Source organism: Pygocentrus nattereri, chromosome 23, assembly GCF_015220715.1.
Source record: "Pygocentrus nattereri isolate fPygNat1 chromosome 23, fPygNat1.pri, whole genome shotgun sequence".
Taxonomy (NCBI): domain Eukaryota; kingdom Metazoa; phylum Chordata; class Actinopteri; order Characiformes; family Serrasalmidae; genus Pygocentrus; species Pygocentrus nattereri.
The window spans coordinates 5,525,442-5,546,508 of NC_051233.1; the positions used below are offsets into that span (position 1 = coordinate 5,525,442).

General features: G+C 41.1%; 1 protein-coding gene across 2 annotated transcripts in view; it reads left to right on the forward strand.

The window, feature by feature from the left end:
* Window positions 1-21,067, forward strand: part of pappaa (pregnancy-associated plasma protein A, pappalysin 1a) — a 154,457-nt gene that overhangs the window by 120,981 nt on the left and 12,409 nt on the right. For both annotated transcript variants that reach the window (XM_017723163.2, XM_037533561.1), the window contains exons 21-22: window positions 7,634-7,705; window positions 13,076-13,174. In XM_017723163.2, the coding sequence (XP_017578652.2) occupies window positions 7,634-7,705; window positions 13,076-13,174 (171 nt within the window). The remainder of the gene's footprint in view (window positions 1-7,633; window positions 7,706-13,075; window positions 13,175-21,067) is intronic.

Below are 21,067 nucleotides of genomic sequence, written 5' to 3' on the forward strand. Positions count from 1 at the left end.
ATATCATTATTCATGAATTGGAGACACATATGGACAAAATCTAGGCTTTAAGATGACTGTTTTTACAAATGTGACTTACTTTTGATCATCTCCAGCGCAAAACTGAAGGAATAAACATAAACATGCCTATTATCGCCATGGCATTCTAAGATAGTCATAATACTTTTTGACATACAAATGTATTTTCTAGATATGTCATTGTGGAAAAACTTACTCTGATGTCTTTACAGTGGTGGTGATAGGAACCAGGGGTCACCGTGACTACAACACAAATAAAGCCACTTTATTTACCATCCAAAACTCCCAGTGAGCCTATGCATGTCTTCTGAGTTTAATGTAAACAGTTTATGATTATGAAATAGTGGAGGTTTCCTTTGCAGACCATTTATCCTCACAATGCCCGGCTTGTACCTTCCCGCAATTAATGGATGGCCCATAGAATACACTCACCGGTCACTTTATTACACCTGTTGAATTGCTTGTTAACACAAATAGCTGATCAGCCAATCACACGGCCGCAACTCAATGCATTTAGAGAAGTAGAGGTGGTCAAGACGACTTGCTGAAGTGCAGACCGAGCATCAGAACGGGGAAGAAAGGGGAAGAAAGGGACTTTGAACGTGGCGTGGTTGTTGGTGCCAGACGGGCTGGACTGAGTATTTCAGAAACTGCTGATCTACTGGGATTTTCACACACAACCATCTCTAGGATTTACAGAGAACGGTCCGAAAAAGAGGAATCATCCAGTGAGCGGTCAGTTGTGTGGACGAAAATGCCTTGTTGATGTGAGAGGTCAGAGGAGAATGGGCAGACTGGTTCCAGATGATAGAAAGGCAGCAGGAACTCAAATAACCAACCAACATCTCTGAGGAACGTTTCCAACACCTTGTTGAAAGTCTGACATGAAGAATTAAGACAGTTCTGAAGGCAAAAGAAGGTCCAACCTTTTACTAGCAAGGTGTACCTAATAAAGTGGCCAGTGAGTGTATATCTCAAACCTATCGTGTGACAATGTCTCAGACATCAGTCAGTGTATTCATAACCATTTCATATACTAACTTTATGTGAAGGAGCTTTATGGGCATTAAACTCTTATGAAGTCCGGTTCCCATCAACACCACTATGAACGATTATGCCTCTCAAAAATGTAGCACCCTGAATTCCTTGTTTACATCTTATTAGGTTTTAAGGTATTTTGAATTATAATGTTTAACTTCAATTGAGGTGATCTTGCCATTTATTCCAGTCTGATCATTCTTACCAAGTTTAAATGGCCACAAGTTGGTTGGTTATGTATCCAGTCCAGGACCATGTATGAAAATGCCTTATATTTAATTTGACAAGATCAAATATATGCCACTTTCTCCAAGTATCAAAAACAGACATGCTTGCTTCGTCAGCTTTGCACGGGAGATAAAAAGACAAAAGTACCATCTCTGAAAACAGTAGTGTCAGTCATTTTGAAGCTTGACATTTGTCCATAGTTTTGTCAATGTTTATAGATAACAGTGAGTGTGTTTACATGTACTCAACAATCCCATATCTGCAGAAAATCAGATTTTGTTAGTAATCTGTTTAACATTTACATGCACTTGAGTAATCAGAGAATGGGGAAACTCCGGGTCTACATGAGCCAGACAGTAATCAGATTTCTGCTTTGCAAACAGCCAATAAGCTCACAGAAGACCACGTAACTCAAACTTCATGCCGCAGCTTATTTATAAAATATTGCACCACTTTGCCTGGAAATGTGAACTTACGTCATCTAGAAGATATATATTGTATTTTATTGTATTGTGCTGTGTAGCGTATCGTATTGTAGCGTATCGTATTGTATTGCATTGTTTTGCGTTCTGTGTTCAGCTCTGCTCCTTTTCTCTCGGTATCAACAGTGACTTTTGTTTCTAGCAGTATCTGAGCTCAGGACCGTCTTTCTCTCTAACCTATTGGTAACAAGCAAAGATACTTTCTCCAACCTTTGGAGAAGGCACTACTTGTAAGTTGCTCTGGATAAGAGTGTCTGCTAAATGCTGTAAATGTAGATGAAGAATGTTTAAACTCTTCATTTCTTGTGTCCTGGTTTCAGCGCCACTCCAGCACTGTTTTGTTGCATCTCGCGACATCCACCGTCTGTTCTCGTGCATGTGCCGACTGAGAAATCCGAAAGAAATCAGAGTAGGAGTTCACATGCACTGAGACATCTGACTGCTGAGCTAAAATCGAGCTCTCCTTATCAGATTTTTAAGTCGAATTTCTAGATCGGAGTATTTGAGATGATCAGAAGTAACGTTGAGTAACTGCAGAAATGCTATTATGACTGGATTATTGAGTGCATGTAAACACACCCAGTGTGTCAGTGTCAGAAACCACATAAGTGAGTCTCGTAGAGATTACTGGACAACTCATGATGCATCTGATGCGTCATGCTAATTTGTGGCCATTAGGTTCCACTACTTGTTAGCTGCATTAGCCTCGTAGCTCCAGCGCAGAACTAAAGAGGAAAAGCGTGTTTTGGCAGATGGACTACATTCAGGGTGAAATGAGCAAATTGTTTTGTATTGAGAGTAAAATCTTTCATGGAGTGAAATTAAAGAGACACTCTGGCCAAATGAAAGAGAGACTCTGACAAATGGAAAATCTGTTGTAAGCATGAACTCTCTAGAGTGAGAATGTCTGACTTTCAAACCACCTTCATGAAAAGAGTTTTAATTTGTCCTGGATTTATTCCTTTTATTTATTTATTTATTTATCTTTGATAGCTGGCCAACAGAAGGGAGTCAGATAGATAATGTCCCTGCTAGGAGGCTAAATATGTTATTCCAGCTGTCTTTAAAACGGAGCGAATGCATTTTGCAAATGACCCAAATGCATTGTGAGATGAGGAGAACCACAAGCTACGGAACGGCAAATTAGCAAGGTTGCTACCTGGCTGTCTAGACACCCTCTCAGGTTGGCTTCTTGGTATAAATCTATGTCTCGATTGGTTGACACCACAGGTTGTATGCAGCATTTTGCTGGGTATTGTAGTCAAAGAACACCAGAAGAGAACTGCCTGACCTCTGGGCTCATTTTGTCCCGATAACACTTGCACAAAACCACATGTCATGAGGTAATGAACTGCGCAATTATGTAATCATATTTATGATTCTGAGACCTGTAAAATAGCTCTTTCACAAGAAAACAGAAGATCTCAGTTCACAGTGTACACCACTATACTCATCACTGCAGTCAGAAGAAAAACTTGCATCTTCCTTTTTGTCGTTTTTCAGCTTTTGGCATAATTTGAAAGTGCCTGTAAATTTCATTAAGAGTGGACCAACAGAAATGGCCCAAAATGACTTGGAAAAATGTCTTACATTAAACTCAATGTTCCAATATCTATATCTATAATACCGATGAATCAGCCAGCGAGGCTGAGGGGTGTAATCCTGCCCTGTAATGCTGAAGATTAAAAAACACCTGTTGAGTACGCACGACTACACTCAGCTTCTGCTGTGCTTGTATCATTTGGAAGGACACTGTAGTCATACCTTCCCACAGCAGGTGAAGTGCTGATTGCTCCCTGATCCACGTGTGAGTGATGCTCTGCTCATCAGTCACAGCTGTCCTCAAACGCTCCACTGTTTTTGCTACTCATCCCTGCTCTGATCATTTATTCCCCACCTTTTTTCCCATTGATTTGCTGATGCTACGAAATGTAAAATACCTTAGTTTGCAGTGGTGGCTAAGCGAGAGGGAAAAGTGAGGAGGCTGTGTGCGTGTGTGTGACCGGTATAGCTGTATAACTGACATAAATCTGGCCACTAGAAGAGGACTGCCTGACCTCTGGGCTTCTCATGCTGATTTTGTCCCGATAACACTTAACCTACACAAACTCACATGTCATGTTTTAAAAAACTGCGCAATTATATAATCATTTGACCAAATATGAAAATGGCTGCTGACCTTTACATTGTCTGTAAATTTCATTAAGAATGACGGACCAACAGACATGGCCCAAAATGACTTGGAAAAACATCTGGTTACATTGAAAGTAAAGTAGGTCCTTCTCCTGTGAAGTTACCATTTTGGAGATATGAAGTTTTCTTCCAAAAAGTGATATACACTCACCGGCCACTTTATTAGGTATCACTTTATTGGTAGTAAAAGGTTGGACCCCCTTTTGTCTTCAGAACTGTCTTAATTCTTCATGCCACATTTTCAACAAGGTGTTGGAAACGTTCCTCAGAGATTCTGGTTGGTTATATGAGTTCCTGTTGTCTTTCTATCATCTGGAACCAGTCTGCCCATTCTCCTCTGACCTCTCACATCAACAAGGCATTTTCGTCCACACAACTGACCGCTCACTGGATGTTTCCTCTTTTTCGGACCGTTCTCTGTAAACCCTAGAGATGGTTGTGCGTGAAAATCCCAGTAGATCAGCAGTTTCTGAAATACTCAGACCAGCCCGTCTGGCACCAACAACCACACCACGTTCAAAGTCCCTTAAATCACCTTTCTCCCCCGTTCTGATGCTCGGTCTGCACTTCAGCAAGTCGTCTTGACCACCTCTACATGCCTAAATGCACTGAGTTGCGGCCGTGTGATTGGCTGATTAGCTATTTGTGTTAACATGCAACTGAACATGTACCTAATAAAGTGGCCGGTGAGTGTACATACTAGAAAGGAAGTGATTTTGCTGCCGAATATTAAAGTTAAAAATAGCAAAATTATCAGAGATCAGTCGAATTTGATCCTAAAAGAAAAAATGAAAGTAATTGAAAACAGGTCATTTTAAAAATAGTGTGCTGAAAATGAAAGCATCAGTCTACGATGTCACTGTGTGTACATTCTAAAATAAATGTGATTTTACTTTAGTCAGAATTGAAATCTTAGCATATCTCACCTAAATTATACCTGTATATCTATGAAAACCTTTCACCTACATTGAGGTATTGCTTCTGAATTTCTATATAATCCTCCTTCCTCATGGTGCCATCAATTTACTCAAATGCATCAGTCCCTTTTCCAGCAACCCCCCCTCCCAACATGATACTGCCACCCCCATGCTTCACAGTTGGCAGTGCTGATTATTTGGTCCAAACTGTTCAGTTTTTGTTCCATCTGACCAGACAACACCCCAGCAAAAGACAAGATCTTTGACCTGGTCAGCTGCAACCTTCAGTCTCCCTTTTTTATGCTAGTCTTGTGGTAGGGTAGGGGCTTCTTCTTGCACAACAGCCTTTCAGGCCATGATGATATAGGACACTTTTAAAGGAGAATGTAGATGATCAGGTACCTGGTACCTCCAATTGCTTCACCAGTTCTTTTGTTGTTGTCTTGGGGTTCAGTTGAACCTTTTGGACCAATGTTAGCTCAGCCCTGGGAGTTAATTTGTGCCTTCGTCCTGACTGCAGTGTCTGTGTGGTCCCAAGATTTTTTATATTTGATTATACAGTTGTTTGTACAAATGCTTGTGGTACATTCGGTTATTTGCAAATTGCTCCAAAGGAGGAACTGGACTTGTGGAGGTCCACTGTGTTTTTTTTCTGAGGTCTTGGCTGAGTTGCTTGGATTTTCCTGTGATATCAAGGGCAGAAAGGCACTGGCTTTAAAAGTAGGCCTAAAGGTAGCCACAGGTGTGGTCCTAACCAACTGCTGATCATGACACTAAGTCTATCAGAAGCTTCAAAAAGTCATTACATCAGTTTCTGGAATTTTCCATACTGTTTAAAATGAACAAAGACAGTAAAACTGGTATTTTGACCAGTTGGAAGTCTGATATATAGCAAATTAGAGCTGAAATCATTCTGATTGATTCAAAATCACCACTGATCTGAACAAAATAGATGCCCTCTCTGGCTTGCCAAAATAAATGTGTGGTAGCATAAGTTGTGAAACGTACTCACACTAGACCAGAGCTCAAAAACACTGAATAAGCCCTTCAGGACCCAAGTTTGACCTGGCTGTGAAGCTAAACCACCACCACCTATCTGACCTTTCTACATCTACATTTACATTTACACCACTTAGCAGGCACTTTCATCCTGAACTGCTTACAGAAGTGCTTTGTTGTCTAGATGGAAAACTTATCCTTAAGCCATTGCTAATTTCCTACAATGGATATAGTGTTTGGGACTTGTAGTAGAATGGTAGCGTGCTTACAGAAACCATTTGAAGTTTCGGGCAGTCGTCATGGGATCTGTTGCTACAACACCTGCTATACTGAGTGCATCTCTATAACAACCTTCTTAATGGCCTTCCATAGCTGCAGGGTGAGCGGGTGAGCATGCAGGAAACAGCTATAATTTATGTGCTCTAACCAACGTAATGATCCGTGTTATGAAGAAGGTAAAGTTTCACAAGGTGCTGGACTTGGATTGTTTCCTATTTCTCAATTTGGCTCAGGGAAGACCTTTTTGCTTTTCTGCAAGCACTCCTCATGCTGAAGGTTTGTTGTGATTGACTGGGGGATCGAGTGACGCTAGCTCACTTTCTACTTTCTGCTGATGTTGTTGTTCTTGTTGTCCTGTGACGAACAGCATTTAAAGGGCCAACAACTCCAAGCCAGGCTAAATAGAAAAAAAACAAAACTCAATAGCTCTAAAAACCACTTGATTTGTCAGAATTCAAATCAAGTAAAAAGGACTCGTGAAAAGCATTTGAAATAGTTAAGGTTTAGAAGCCATAGCTTATAAAGACTTCATATAAAATCGCTCATTGTAATTCGTCCAGTTTATACAGTGTTCCACCCATGTAACTGTTGTTTGTGACACTATTTAATGTAATTACATGGGTATAATCATGAATTACGTAGTTTATTACATAGTGAATTACATTTACATGCATTTTACATTCTGCATCAACAGATTTGTTTTTTTTTCCACTTTTTTTCATCTATAAAGTAGTAGTTTTGATTTAACTGATCTGTGACCATTTGCATAAAACAGCTTAAATATTTACCTGAAATTATATGATGATGGGACAAATTTACAGGTGTAAATGCAAACTTCAGTCCTGCGTCTGCCAAAAATTTGAACTGAAGTTGAAATTTAACCATGTTACAGAAATATCCCAACTCTGAAATATTATCTCTTTAGCCACCATGACAACTGCAGTTATAACTGACTTTAGAACAGTAGTTATTACACAGTAACAGTGCCTGTATCTCATCCTAACACCAGATAAGTAAACAGTATTGCAGAATAGCTACTACTCTTCTAAGTTTAGGACAATCCCAGTGTCTATTTCATTCATTTTTAGGCAACTGTGACAGGCATCATAGTTTATTAGAACTATATGTGGGATAATGACGTTATATTTATTTATATTACATTTATTTGATACATAAGTAATATGAGTCAACAAAGCCAAAATCGATAGTGAGCTCTAACTATCTCAACTGCAGTCTCGACGAGAATCCAACAATAAAGGCCATGTGGAGCTTCTTTCACACAATGATAGGAAACACAGCAGCTCAGAGATTCAGCATACTTATCCAATGTACTATGACCAGTATGGAAATGCGTGCTTACCCACTTTTTCAGGAAATATTTTAAAGCAGACAAACGCTGTGAATGGGCTACTGGCAAGATGTTTACTTTTATAGGGTTAATAAGTCCACAGCTCAGTTGTATTTGCTTTCTTCCCACAGCATATAGTGTGCACCATGGGTCTGAAGTGGTACCCCCATCCTGAGATCCTCCACTGCATCCGAGGCTGTGAGGTAAGCTCCTCCGGACACACCCACCCATTTACCTCTCCTTCCTTTTCTTCTCCTCTCCCTCACCCGCCGCTGCTCTTGCCTTGACCTCCGTTTGCAGAGGCCCAAGAAGACTAATGAAGATTATGAAGATGTAGCGGAGCTCTACACTAAAGTCAGTACTCGTTTGAATGGCTGTGTCGTTACAATGATGTACAGTGTTTGTGCATCTTTTTTTCAGTTTCCTTGTCACTGTTTTGGTTTTGTTTACATGAATATAGTATTTTTGTTTCTGTATTTATACAGACATAGAGACCAATACATTTTCATGCATATGCAGTACTGTGTAGCTTGTTTCATTTCCAGTCAAAACAGCCATTACGTTTAGGTTATTCATTTGTCAGGAGATATTACTGAGAAAATTACCCTCACCGGCCACTTTATTAGGTACTTTATTATTTACTGTTCAGCTGCTTGTTAACACAAATAGCTAATCAGCCAATCACTCGGCCACAACTCAATGCATTTAGGCATGTAGAGGTGGTCAAGACGACTTGCTGAAGTGCAGACCGAGCATCAGAACGGGGAAGAAAGGGGATTTAAGGGACTTTGAACGTGGCGTGGTTGTTGGTGCCAGACGGGCTGGTCCAAGTATTTCAGAAACTGCTGATCTGCTGGGATTTTCACACACAACCATCTCCAGGGTTCACAGAGAACGGTCAGAAAAAGAGGAAATATCCAGTGAGCGGTCAGTTGTGTGGACGAAAATGCCTTGTTGATGTGAGAGGTCAGAGGAGAATGGGCAGACTGGTTCCAGATGATAGAAAGACAACAGGAACTCAAATAACCAACCAGAATCTCTGAGGAACGTTTCCAACACCTTGTTGAAAGTCTGCCACGAAGAATTAAGGCAGTTCTGAAGGCAAAACGGGGTCCAACCTTTTACTAGCAAGGTGAATGTGTGTAGATATAAGGTAATGCACTTAGAGCTACAGAGAAAATGGGGCTCCTAACAACCACCTGGAAGAGCTGGTAGACACCAAAACTGCCCCCATCAGATAAACAGCACTTACAGCTTTCATCTTTGAGAGGGAGCAGAAAGTCAGTCTGCTTCAGATCTGAAAACATCCACAGGTGTTTCTGTCTATCCTTCCACTGTGAGAAGACGACTCAGTGCTTTGGGTCTGAAAGGATGTGTAGCTGTTCAAGAAGAACCTCATTGAGAAAAGGAGACATTCACACCAATCACTGAAGCTGATCAATGGACTGACCACCCCAGAGTCCAGACCTCAACATCACTGAATGGGTTTAATTACTTCAGAAAATGATCAACCAGCTTCTAAGACTGAACTTTGGAGGTTCATGAGAAGCTGAAAGTGGGTCTCCTGAAAAGAACAGAAGCTGCAATAGACAGAAAGAGTGGACAGACTGAACTCTATAAATATTACATTTAGTTGTTGAGGCTTGTGTGTAATTATCCGGTAAATATATGTTGTCTTAATAGCTGTTTTGACTGGAAAATAATGGAATTAATTAAACTTGTATGCAATACTGTGTGCATATGCATCTCTCTAAAAGCTTTGGAAAGCTGTAAATGTATTGCTCTCTTTTTTTACTCTCTGCCCCCTAAATGTCCTTCCCAATGTCTCTTCCACTTGGCAGGAAGACTTTATTGGTTTAAAGATCTGCTGTGCCTAATTTTGATGTCACACAAGTTGGCACTAGGAAGACTTGTGTATTTTTGTTGATAGCCTCTACAAACACAGAGGAGCTTTGGGAAGCCATGCGCACGACTTGGCTAAGTTTGGGCTAAAAGGAGAAAGAGAGCCAGCCATGAGTTGAGATTGGGCAGGGATTGTCTGTTCCAGATGATGTCATTGTGTGTAAAAATGGATTAACTGTGCAGTAGTGAAGTAACTTCAGTTTAAAACGATGGTTTGGCCAAAAAATCTAATTTGCATGATCCCCCACCCCCAACTCTGAGTGTAGTCGATCAGAAGTTTGTTTCTCTGGTTTAGTACCGAAGCTATGAGACTAATGTAGCGAATAAGTAGGAAAATGGGTAAACGCAATTCAACATAACTGCAAATACTGTTTATTGCTATGTCCATATTGTACCCATAACTATTGGCATCCTAGTCTTGCGAGGGAATGGAATCTCATAACTTGTTAAACTTTTGGTGCCGGAAATCTGATGTGTGTGTCCCCTTAAACTCATCTCCAAATTTCTCTACTTCTTCCTTTTTTAATTTTAGTCATTTAGACCTACTTTTTGACATTCCGACCATTGGTTGGCAAATCCAGGAGACTGAGACCCAATCCCATTTCTTATTTTACCCCTACACCTTGTTTTGGAGTGTTACCTTGCCCCTTGGAACTGAGCTACAAGGGGTAGTGTTTGAAATGATCCCTTATGAAATCGTACAACCCTTAATTAAAAAGAGCATCACTTCATTAACAGCTACAAACGCTGCTCTGTAGACCACCCTGCCTGGAGGGTAAAGTTCAGCTCCTCACTGCTGGGCTTTAGTTACATTTAGGGCATCATATGCCTTCAAATAAGGGGGGGTGTGATAATTATCTGTTATTGCCCATCCCTGATTCTTTGGTCATATGGTGCTGATGTCAACTGTTCACCAGCTTTCCTGTTCCACCTTAAATGGAGCAGCAGTTACATTATGGCACTTCAGGCACCAGAACTGCTGAACTATTTAAGGTGGAATGGGAAAGTTAGCTAGCTAACGGCCAAGACATCAGCAGTTTTTAGGCTTGTTATGAAGAAAAGGACCATAATACTCTAGAACAACATTGAACTAAGACAATATAATGATTATTATGATTCTTTAACAGAGACAATTCTCACATTTGTCAGTTTCTTTGGTCATTTGTCCAGCCATCTTGCTGTTTTTTTCACTCTGTTAGTAATGTGTCTTTGAAAAATCTCAGTTTGGAGGGCCTTGTGGCCCTAACACTTCATCCTACCCCTCTCTCTCAACAAAATATAGGGACATCCTACTACTAGGAGTGAACGTGCAAAGCCAAGGGCTAAGGGCTAAGTGGTAGGGGCAAGGGGTGAAATGGGATTGGGCCTTACAATGTAGCAATGGAATCTTGTCCAAGGATATAGCGACAATTTTCTTGCATGGACCTCTCTTTGCTTAACCACAGGCCTTTGTAACTACTGGCCAGGTTGGACAAACTATAGAGAATGTGCAGCACAGTTTTGAAAGACTGTAGGTTTCCGTTACTCACATTAGCTACATTAGCCAGGTTGGACAAGCTATACAGAATATGCAACCCAGATTATTCCCACCTTAACAACTCTACGTTCCCACCCACATTTATCCCAGAGCTTCTCATGATTGTCACATATGGCAATATTGTAAGTAACTTAGATTTTATTTCTAAAGCACATTTTCATCCAAAGTGCTTCACACATTAGGATAATAAAGGATAAGAAAGAACAACAAAAATGCGATAATAGGTTTTTAATCTAGACTTAAAAGCAGCAAGATAGTGTACTGACCTAATGTCCAGGAGTAGATTGTTCCACAGTCTCTGCGTAGCAGCAGCAAAGGCCTGGTCACACTTGAATTTCAGCACTGCAAGCCTATAGGTTTCCATTAATTGTTAGCTACATTAACCTGGTCGCTGTGCAAAATTAAAGAAGAAATATGTCCTTTGTAGATACTGTGCAACACGGATTTGGTCAAAATACCTACTTCAAACAGCTATAACACCACGGTTCATACCTCTCAGGTCTCAGGCAGTGGCAATAACACTCACACACTGGGGGAAAGTCTGACCGTCTCATGCCAAACCTTTCAAATCTCATGCATTACAGAATGTTAACAGTTAACAGTCATATGCTGGTACTACATCAGTGTGTCGTTCAAACAAAAGACCATATTTTTTCTCATTTTCCTGCCATTTGAGGAACTTTGCCTCTTTGTACAAACCTAAAGAAGCAAACCTCAGATGGGAAATATGTCTTAGCAACATTTGGGCTGAGGGAGAATGCTACTTAGGCCCTCCTAGCAAACATTAGCTTTCCTGTGCGAACAATTTAAGAATTTGGACAAAAACTATTCTGTGTACTAAAGTTACTCATTGTGTTAATAGGGATTGTCGCCAACTTTCGGTTTTACAAGCATGCGACAGTAACTAAGGAAGATGCATTTGTGGGTTTAGCATAGGTCAGTCAAGGTCACTTTTCAGCCATGCCAGCTTACATTGCACCCATTATCTAACAACAGGCTTGTTGTATGTCTGACAGTATTGACAAGCACACTATCGCCCCACACTTCGAAGCTCCACCTTCATGATCCATTGGATTGGTTTCACAGTTTTCCCACCTTAACCAATTTACATTCCCACCGTTATTTATCCAATATTTATCCCAGTTTCTCATGATTGTCCCATTACTAGATCCTATCTGGCCCTGTAGGACTATAGGTCTCCATTGCTTGTCAGCTACATTAGCCTACCTTAGTCGCTACGCAAAACTAAAGAAGCAAACATCAAATGCCAAACACATGTTGGCTGATTGATTATATGGAGGGTGGTGGGGGACTTTTTTTATTGTCGTTATTTTTTGGCCATCTTTCTGACTAGTCAGTGGTCACCAGCCCTTCTCCTGGAGATCTAACTTTCTGCAGACTTTAGCTCCAGCCATAATCAACCACGCCTGGTCCGTTATTCACTTCACAAGTCCTTGCTTAGATGAATGAGGTTAGCTTTCAGGTGTTTGGTGGGCGGGAGTTGGAAGGCACACGGCTGAGGGTTGGTAACCGCTGCTTTAGGTATTAAAGAGCACTTTTTTGTTTTGTATTTCCTCACGATTGATCTGTTTTAATGAAGCTTCTCAGAGTGGGAAAGCTGATCTAGGGTCTGTTCCTTTTAGTAAAGTCGTAGCGAGAAATTTGAGAAGCTTCAAGAATACAAGCCCTGATTCATAGGTTTAATAATGAGTTGTCTCATTGAAGTGTAATACATTTTTATGTTTATGAAATCAGCCTTTTTTTTTTTACTACATTTAGATCATAATGAGACCTCAGTCTTCATACGTATTGGCTGGTTGACCAAATCATTTTTCGCATTTGACATGGCAGGGGCGTAAACCAGAGCGGCACAGCAGGAATTAATGTTTTACAGGCTGCGTGTTTACGTAATAGTTAACATTTACTTTTGATGTGATTTGTATAATGCGTTTTTAATAGTAATATCGTTCATGCAGTATGACCTATTAACATTTCATGCTAATCATTTCGGGTCCAGACTTTTTGTAATTTCTTTGAACTTGGCCCAACGTATTATCTATAGCAGAGTATGCCGGCCTTTTTCTGTTACCAGCTGTACTCAAGAGTTTCTTCTTTATTTCTTTCCTTTCCACAGCCATTCCAAGGCGATAATTACTGTGATGCCATGAACAATAGAGCCTATTGCAACTACGATGGAGGAGACTGCTGCCATTCCACTGTCAAGACTAAGAAGGTATGGTTCACCTACACATTTTATCTCTTGTGGATGATGAAAATGTACTGACATCGAATTTAGATGATTCAAATATATACATCAATTCCACATGTATGAGACGCATTACATCAACACAGTCACTGCCAAGAGTAAGTCAAAGGCAAAATTGTGTTGACATAATATATTTCACTCATGTGGAAATGATGTACACATCCGCACATCAACTAAATTCAATGCTTCAGCACAGGGAATGATTCACCAAAACCTTTAAAGCAACAACCCAGACGTGTTTAGTTCTCATAAGCGATGCAAACCATTAGCAGTAGCCCAAGTGCCTAATAACAAGACATTATCCAGTTCCCCCTGACTCCTTCCATTCCCTTGCTGGGGCAGCAGACAATTCTGGTCAAATTCAAACAAATGTTGGAAGGAGGCCCTTTCGGGGCTGAAAAGGGCAGATAAATGAAGTCATAAATGTGGGGCGAAGCCACAGACCCTTGCTTTTCCTCAGTTGCGTCATCTTGGCCGTCCCACCTCATGCCCTCTCCAGAAGACTGCTGTTTGTTGGGCAATTACTGGAGCCCTCTGGGGGGATAGAAGGCTTTTTCATAAGAGACTGATGCATGAGGAAGTCTTTTTGTGAACCCTGCTGTGGCTGATGGCCTTTAAAACCTGCAGGAAGAATGGGCCTTCGTCTGGATAAGCTGCCACTTTTAACAACCTCCCACTTCCAGATGGAAGGCTGGGACCTCTCGTTTTTGACAGGGATTTTCTCAGATTTCAGGAATCTGATCGCCAAACATGGTCTTCATTGTCAGCAAGGGTGATGCTACCATATATGTGATACCATGCATGTTGAAATAGGTGACTCACTGAAGAGTTACAGTTAGTTTAGGGTCACCCTGTTGCTGTAGGGTTTGACCAATGACTTCAGTTGGTAGGTCAATAAAAAATTGCATTACTACACCAAACCCAGTTTTATTTTACGTATTAAGCAGATACACCTATCCACTATGACTCGCTTTGTAGCAATAAAGTATTGGCCAAGGATACTAATTGGTATAGTGGTGATACAGGTTGGATAAACCTTATAGAATGGAATGTATAATACACACTTTCTTAAAATACCTGCCTGCTCAATGTAATGTGGTGCCTCTAAACAAACCTAGCAGTGTGGTGTGAATAATTTGAGTATTCTGACAGAAACTTAGCTACTATTTCTTATTGAGTAGGATTTTGTGAGCACTCTGTTTGTCCATCCTTGCAACAACACATTTTTGGGCAAAACATGGGCAGGTCAATTGAATTGTTGTTATCTATTACACTATAACAGTATGTGAGAATCTGTCAATACGCCCATGTGTTTGGTCACCCCTCTCTTTTTGCTGCCATCCTTCCTCCCACCATCATTGCTCTTCCTCAGCGCTAGGGTAGGTGGTCATCCTCAACTATGGCCTCTCATTTAGAGCTCTTTATAGACCATGGAGGCTTTACAATTGCTGCTGACTTACTCTTTGCTCCCTCAGGCCATCCACCAACCCCTCCCACCCCTGTCCCCCCACACCCTCTCTCGCCTTCTTCCTTACCTCATGTGAGTTTTGAAATGGTTGGCAGCGGCTAAGCCTGTGAAGACACGGACAGCGATGATTCATTAAACCCAGGCCTATTAGAGGATGCTTTTTGGAGGGGTAGCAATGTCCAGCCCACGTCATCGAGCAGACACAGATCTCAGTGAGAGTCGAGCGCATGCCAGACAAGCTAGCCAGTGTTGATGGAAGGTTAAATTGCTCTGCAACTATTAGCCAGGCTTCTAGTGCCCTCCCCCCTTTTCCCAATACTGCATCACGTAGTTATCATCGGAAGGCCTGGGAGCCATCCTTTAATGACATTAAAGTATTTCCTTGTTTTTGTGTTAGAACCAGAGCTCTGATATGATTCTGTGATTTTCTAACCCATAAACAAATGAATATGACTTTTAAACCTGTAATAACGTTGTAATTATATAGTAATTACATTTAATAAATTACATTTAGGTTTGTTTTAATGTCAAAAAAGGCAGACATTTAAACAGTTTGTTTTCTTTCTACAAAACAAGAGAAATAAAGCAAGAAAACAACTTTTCAGTAAATTAAAGTCAGTTTTAGATTTTAGTTTCTAATTTGTCAAACATTTTTGCCTCGAAACTTCCCAAAAGTCATAGCCTCCTTTTTAAAAGGGGGGACAATTGAATTCTTACTCCAAGCTTTGCGAAAAACTCACTTCCTCCGAGTCCAGTGCCAAGCCAGGACTTTCTCCGACATCAAAGGGCTAATGCCCACACTCCTGTAGTAATGCCTTCGACCAAATTTGTTGTGGAAAACAGACCTTAAGTCTACAGGATTTTCCTCAGGTTAGAAAAGTAACATGAGCCGATAGTGGGAGGGCTGAGCTGCCACCTTCCTGGAGTCTGCATCTGATCTTTAGAAAAGCTGCCTCCCGGAGCCGCAATGATAAGCGGATCACCTGGCATCCTGGTCCAAAGCCCCATTCGGCAGCCAGGCATCCAATCCTGGCAGGCCTTGAAGCGAATATTTCAGTTAGGTTTTGAAAGAAAAAAAAAATCCTGTCCCTCGTAATAGCCGGGATTTGGGGAAAAGATACAGAAAATTGCTCAGAAAGAACCAATCATAAATCGATTGATGGACTGCCAGAGTGGAATGTCAACAGAGGTTACCCGCACAGATGAAGGAGAAGGGATGAAGGAGGATGGACGGACAGCATATGAGCAGACTGAGGGAGAGACTATAAAGGCCTTCTCTCTGATTGGAGTAATTACTGTCCTCGGCTATTGCCGAATCGATCAAAACAAGGGCTATTATTTTGTTCTCATTGTGTTCTGCATTTGCACAGCTTTATCTCAGCTCTATGAATTTCCCCACTTCATTCATACATTACTCAGTGAAAGCCTATGAACACGTTTCCCTTCAGACCAACGAAGGCCATGCATTAGTGCAAAGATAAGGACCAGTCTGACTTGCTATGATCTATTGACTTTGAATTGCACTTAACCTCTCTTCGCCATTCCTTAAGTGTTTTGCTGAGATAGGCGGGCCAGATAATATATGACTATTTGTTATTCTTTGCTGTTTGCACTCATGGCCACGGCACCGAATCAGGCTTTATTCGAAACAGCAGGGAATGCGCCACCTGATCTTGATTCAACTGGAGAACAGATGCATGCTTCATGTGTGCCGCAAAACAAAAAAAATTACGAAACTGTTGATGACAAACATTGTCTCTTTGACCCTGTACCATCTGATGGCTGTTGGGAAGCTAAATATTTGATCTCAAATAGTTTCCATATGTGTTTGATCATAATCATTTACTTGTGTGGGGAAAAAAGGCAGTGCAGATAGACTACACAGGACATTATGGTATTAAGTAATAATGAAGTGGGAACTCTGTGCTCCAATCCAGTTCCTAACTGGTTGAAAAAAGACCTGTTGTTTTACATTGCTTGCCATCAGGAGCGCATTTAGAGGAATGCAATCATCTCTGGAGGTATGGAATGCTGCTAAAATGGAAGATTCTCACAAGAAAAGTCAGCAACAATGATGCCTTTGTGCCTTTAGCAAGGGTCCGAAGGATCAACAGCTAACTTTAATGACCTTCTCCCCATAATGCATATTAGATAACAACTGTTGAATGGCAAAAGTCCCATCAGATTTTGTTGTTTTGTCGAGGAATACAGCTAAAAGTAGCCTTTATAGAGCTTTATATAGCCTTTTTAAAGATTTGTCTCTCACTGTCATCAAATAGCTTGACTTTATTGATATGACTCAATATATAACGCAACATATCATCACTGCCAGCTTTTACCTTTTTGTTATAAAATTGGAAAACGTTACCTTATTGCATTAACTTCCCATACAAGTTGAGAATGTTTTTTCTCTCTTCTGTAAAGTCATCATTTTAGAGATAAAAGATTTTTGTTCCAGCAGTGATGATATGTTGGTATCTAAAGCAAGTTATAATATGATGGAGACATTATTGTTGGCTAATCCCCTAGACTAACTTCAGCCATGCTACAGGAGTCAGTGGTTAGACTATGGTGTTAACTGCCAACAACAAAGCAGTTGAGTCCAGGAAATTTCCTGTTTAGATCGGGTCTAGATGTATTATTGGGAGTCTTGCCAAAGGATTATCACTGGTATAGTGTGGTGTTCATTCCTGGGTGGGATTTAAGGCGGTGGTGTTGCCCACTATGCTATACAAACAACTGCCACTATCATGCAATGCTACCAAACTGTAAGGATGAAGGCTAAAATGAGCCTCTTTCAAGACCCATAAATTGCTGCCACGTCTTTTCAAATTGCCGCAAACGCATCATCATTGGACAGCTCAACATGCTTGGAGGAGAATGCTAACCCCTTAAAATCTCAGTCTTATTTCATACTAAGGCCTATTCTCCAGTAATTACAGGAAGTTCAACACAAACTGGTTGAGCTATTTGTAGGTCATAGAAGAATGTAATAAAACTTTGGGCCTGCCGGTGAGTCTTGGCATCTTAACGGGATTAACTGCCAGTTCAGATTGTTTGTGCTGAATGGTGTGGGAGAGAAAAGACCATCCTACCCACCCAAACAGATAGCAAGGACAGCAATGTTCTCTTGGACTCCAAGTCATGAATGGTAGTGGCATTGACTCAGTCTCCTTATGATATGGCCACTGCTTAGCCAGGTGTGCCACTCAGGAGCCTTATTTGTCCAACTTTGCTACAGTAGCTATGTAAGTAGACCATGGACGGGTCGACTGCAACTCAAATGTTTCTAAAGACCTGCACGCTGCACGTAATCTTTTCCAAGAATACTCATTTAAGGCCGTTCACATGCAAACGTAGTGAGGCACATGCATGCTTGCATGTAACACTACTCAGTGCTGGGAATGACTCAGCTGGACCGCAGCTTGTGACACGCCACACGCCAACAACCTGTCTGATAAAATCAAAACACCCGCACCCCACTGCTCCTTCTCTCTGGGGTGAACCCCTTCGCGGCTTTTCGCTCTCCTTCAGCGTGATAACCCTGGAGTGAGGGAAGCAAAAACACTTCCCGCTGCCTGCCTGTTTGTTTTCCTTCCTTATCTCTACCCCCCATCCCCCTCCCTCTTCCATCTTCTCCTGGAGATTTGCGTATTAAGGAGTTCTGGATGACTGGCTGTGTATTATTCCTCTCCGGGACTTTGAAGGTGCGAGGCTGGCTGCACGTAAGGTCACCACAGGATCCAGCGCTAATGACTGCAAGCTGTTGGCTGGGCATTCGCCAGCCGGCTGAATGGATGGATGGATGGAGGTGGCGGCAGGGGTATGGGGCAGCCCCCATTCCGACGGCCCTCGAGTCCCTGCTCCCATTAGAAGGAATTCCTTTCTGGAAGTGGGAGGGCTGGTGCACTTTTGTGTCAATGCATTTCTTTTCACGTCTTCATGAAATGGGTGCAAGACAAGAACTTGAGGCAGTGGACTGCCACGGTACAGGTTGGCGATATTACTCAAAATGAAAATGATGGGATGGTCGAGACAATTTAATGGTTATTAATGTGTAATAACAGTAACTTAAGTTATTACTGCATTACAAATAATGTGTTTTTAACCCTTATACATTATTTTTTTTTTTTTTCACTTAAGTTGGGCCCATTGTGGTCGCCCTTTGATTTATTATTATTTGTTGTGGCATATTATGTAGTAAGTGTACATAATTATTTATTTATTACAAAGTAATTACCTAGTGAAAAGCTTTTTACATTTCATTCACACTGTGTCTATAGTTTTAAAAGTGCACTTCTGTTGTTTTGAAAGGCAAAAATGTAAAAGATGCTGACTGTATGCGCGACTTTATGTTGAAATCGTTACAAAATATCCTCTAATAACAAACACAAATTTTGTATCGATTGAAATCTGCACATTCAACACAATAGTCCGCTTGTTTCAAGTGAGAAATGGTTCATGTAAAATTGCAATATGCTTCTGTAGCTCTAATAAATAATATACCATCTAGCTTTTCATACAGGTGGAGAATTAAAGTCAGGTACAGATACTTCGTTCTCCTTGTAGGACCCCTTCACTGGTCCCCTTTCTGTGATGCACTTTACTTGGCTGTTTTCTTAATGTCATTTCTGCTGTAGTTGTATTTACAGTGAAAAGCCAAGGGTACAGGAGACTTCAAAACGTCCAGACTTTGAAGCGTAAAGAAAATGTTAGCACACCAATTTAAAGGGAGGAAAAGGCTAAACAAATACGCGGGCTCGGGTAAATATCAATAAGAGAATGTTTGCGTGGAATTTCAGAGCTGCCTTTCTGACAAATTAACACTGACACAGTGTATGTCTCCCATGCGCTGTGGATAGATGTGGTTGCTTTTGGGGATTCTGCAGTGTCTGAAAACATGAAACCTCTTCACGAGAGAAGTGAAGGCAAAGTTCAAACTGAACTGCATCAGTTTTCATGTTGGCATCTTGCATGGATGAACAAATATGACGAAAACAGGTCGGGCTGAGATTGCAGATCAATTGGTCACTGAATTGCAACACTAGAATAGACCTTAAGCCAAGCAAACGCATAAGACCCTGATTTAAAACTACCCCTTCTAAATGCAGGATGTTCCCTGCTGCACAAAATTATGGAAGAGTCAATACCTGCGTAAAGCTTTAACGCACACCACTAGCTCTGTCGATAGAATCGACCTTGTCAATTAGCGAACAAGACAGCCAAATAAACTGCCTCGGCAGCCATTGCTTTTAAAGATGTCTAAAGTGTGGGTTTTTTTTTTTCTTGCTTGTGGTCCTCAAGACCCTGCCAAGGCAATAAATCAGACGGGGGGGGAGCATCTCCGGGGGCCAGCACGTGGAGTTTTGCATTTTCGGCCGTGGCGAGCATGCCTCTCGTACCTTTTTATAAGACTTAATTATCAACGTATGTCGGAGTTGCCACGCAATGTTTACAGCTATAAAAACCCCATCGCCAAATGAGCTGTTCAGCTGGCCAAATTCTTTCCTTTAATCCCCCTGCTCTCTTGACGGCAGAGTAGAGCTGGCAAGGTGGGGGCGAGGTAAGGGAGAGGAAGGCATGGGGCCTCGGCCCAAATTGCCAGAGTTGGAGAGTTTCTGAGAGTTTCACAACAAGGTTTCCCCCACCACTGAGGCTACAAGTCCCCAATGACTCCACTCCCCACAGATTTAATGGCTCGCCTGCTCATTCGTGCGGAGCGCTAATGTTGACTAAGGCTGCACACTTTGCTGTTATTCTGAATGAGAATGGACCAAGCACTTTCACTGTGAGAACACATTCCTTTTATATATGGTTTTTATGTTAGACAACCTTTTATTGTGCTAATCAATCATTTTGCAATTGCTTTGTGTGATCCTTTCAGAACCTGAAATGTGTAATCTGTAATTTTATAAAAAATATTATCTCAGCTTATTAGCATCTTATTGAAAAAGCACACCAATTCTATGGATTGTAAACTTTTGATTCATAGTGCATTTATAAGTAGACACGGCATCATGAGTTAAATTTGTTTTGTACACATCCTTTATGTCTTTTTGTCGCAAAGAGACAAATTCAGAAATGCAGACTTGAAACCGTCCATACAGAATGCAAAGTATTTAATTGTGTAACAATTATGTAATTCATTCAAATGACTAGCAATGCTATAACAATAACTGTAAGTGACTTTGACCCTGCAGTACAATGATTTTTCAATTTTGTTTCATACATTTTAAGAATGTAAGTTTTTATACTTAAACCATTTGGAAAGAAGTTGGACCACGGTTTATTAAGGGAGCAGCCTTGTGTATCCAGTGTAGCCCCAGGTTCTGGAACTCTCTGTGTATCCCCCTGTCTCCAGCCCCCTGACTCCACTCCTCTTTAACTTTAAC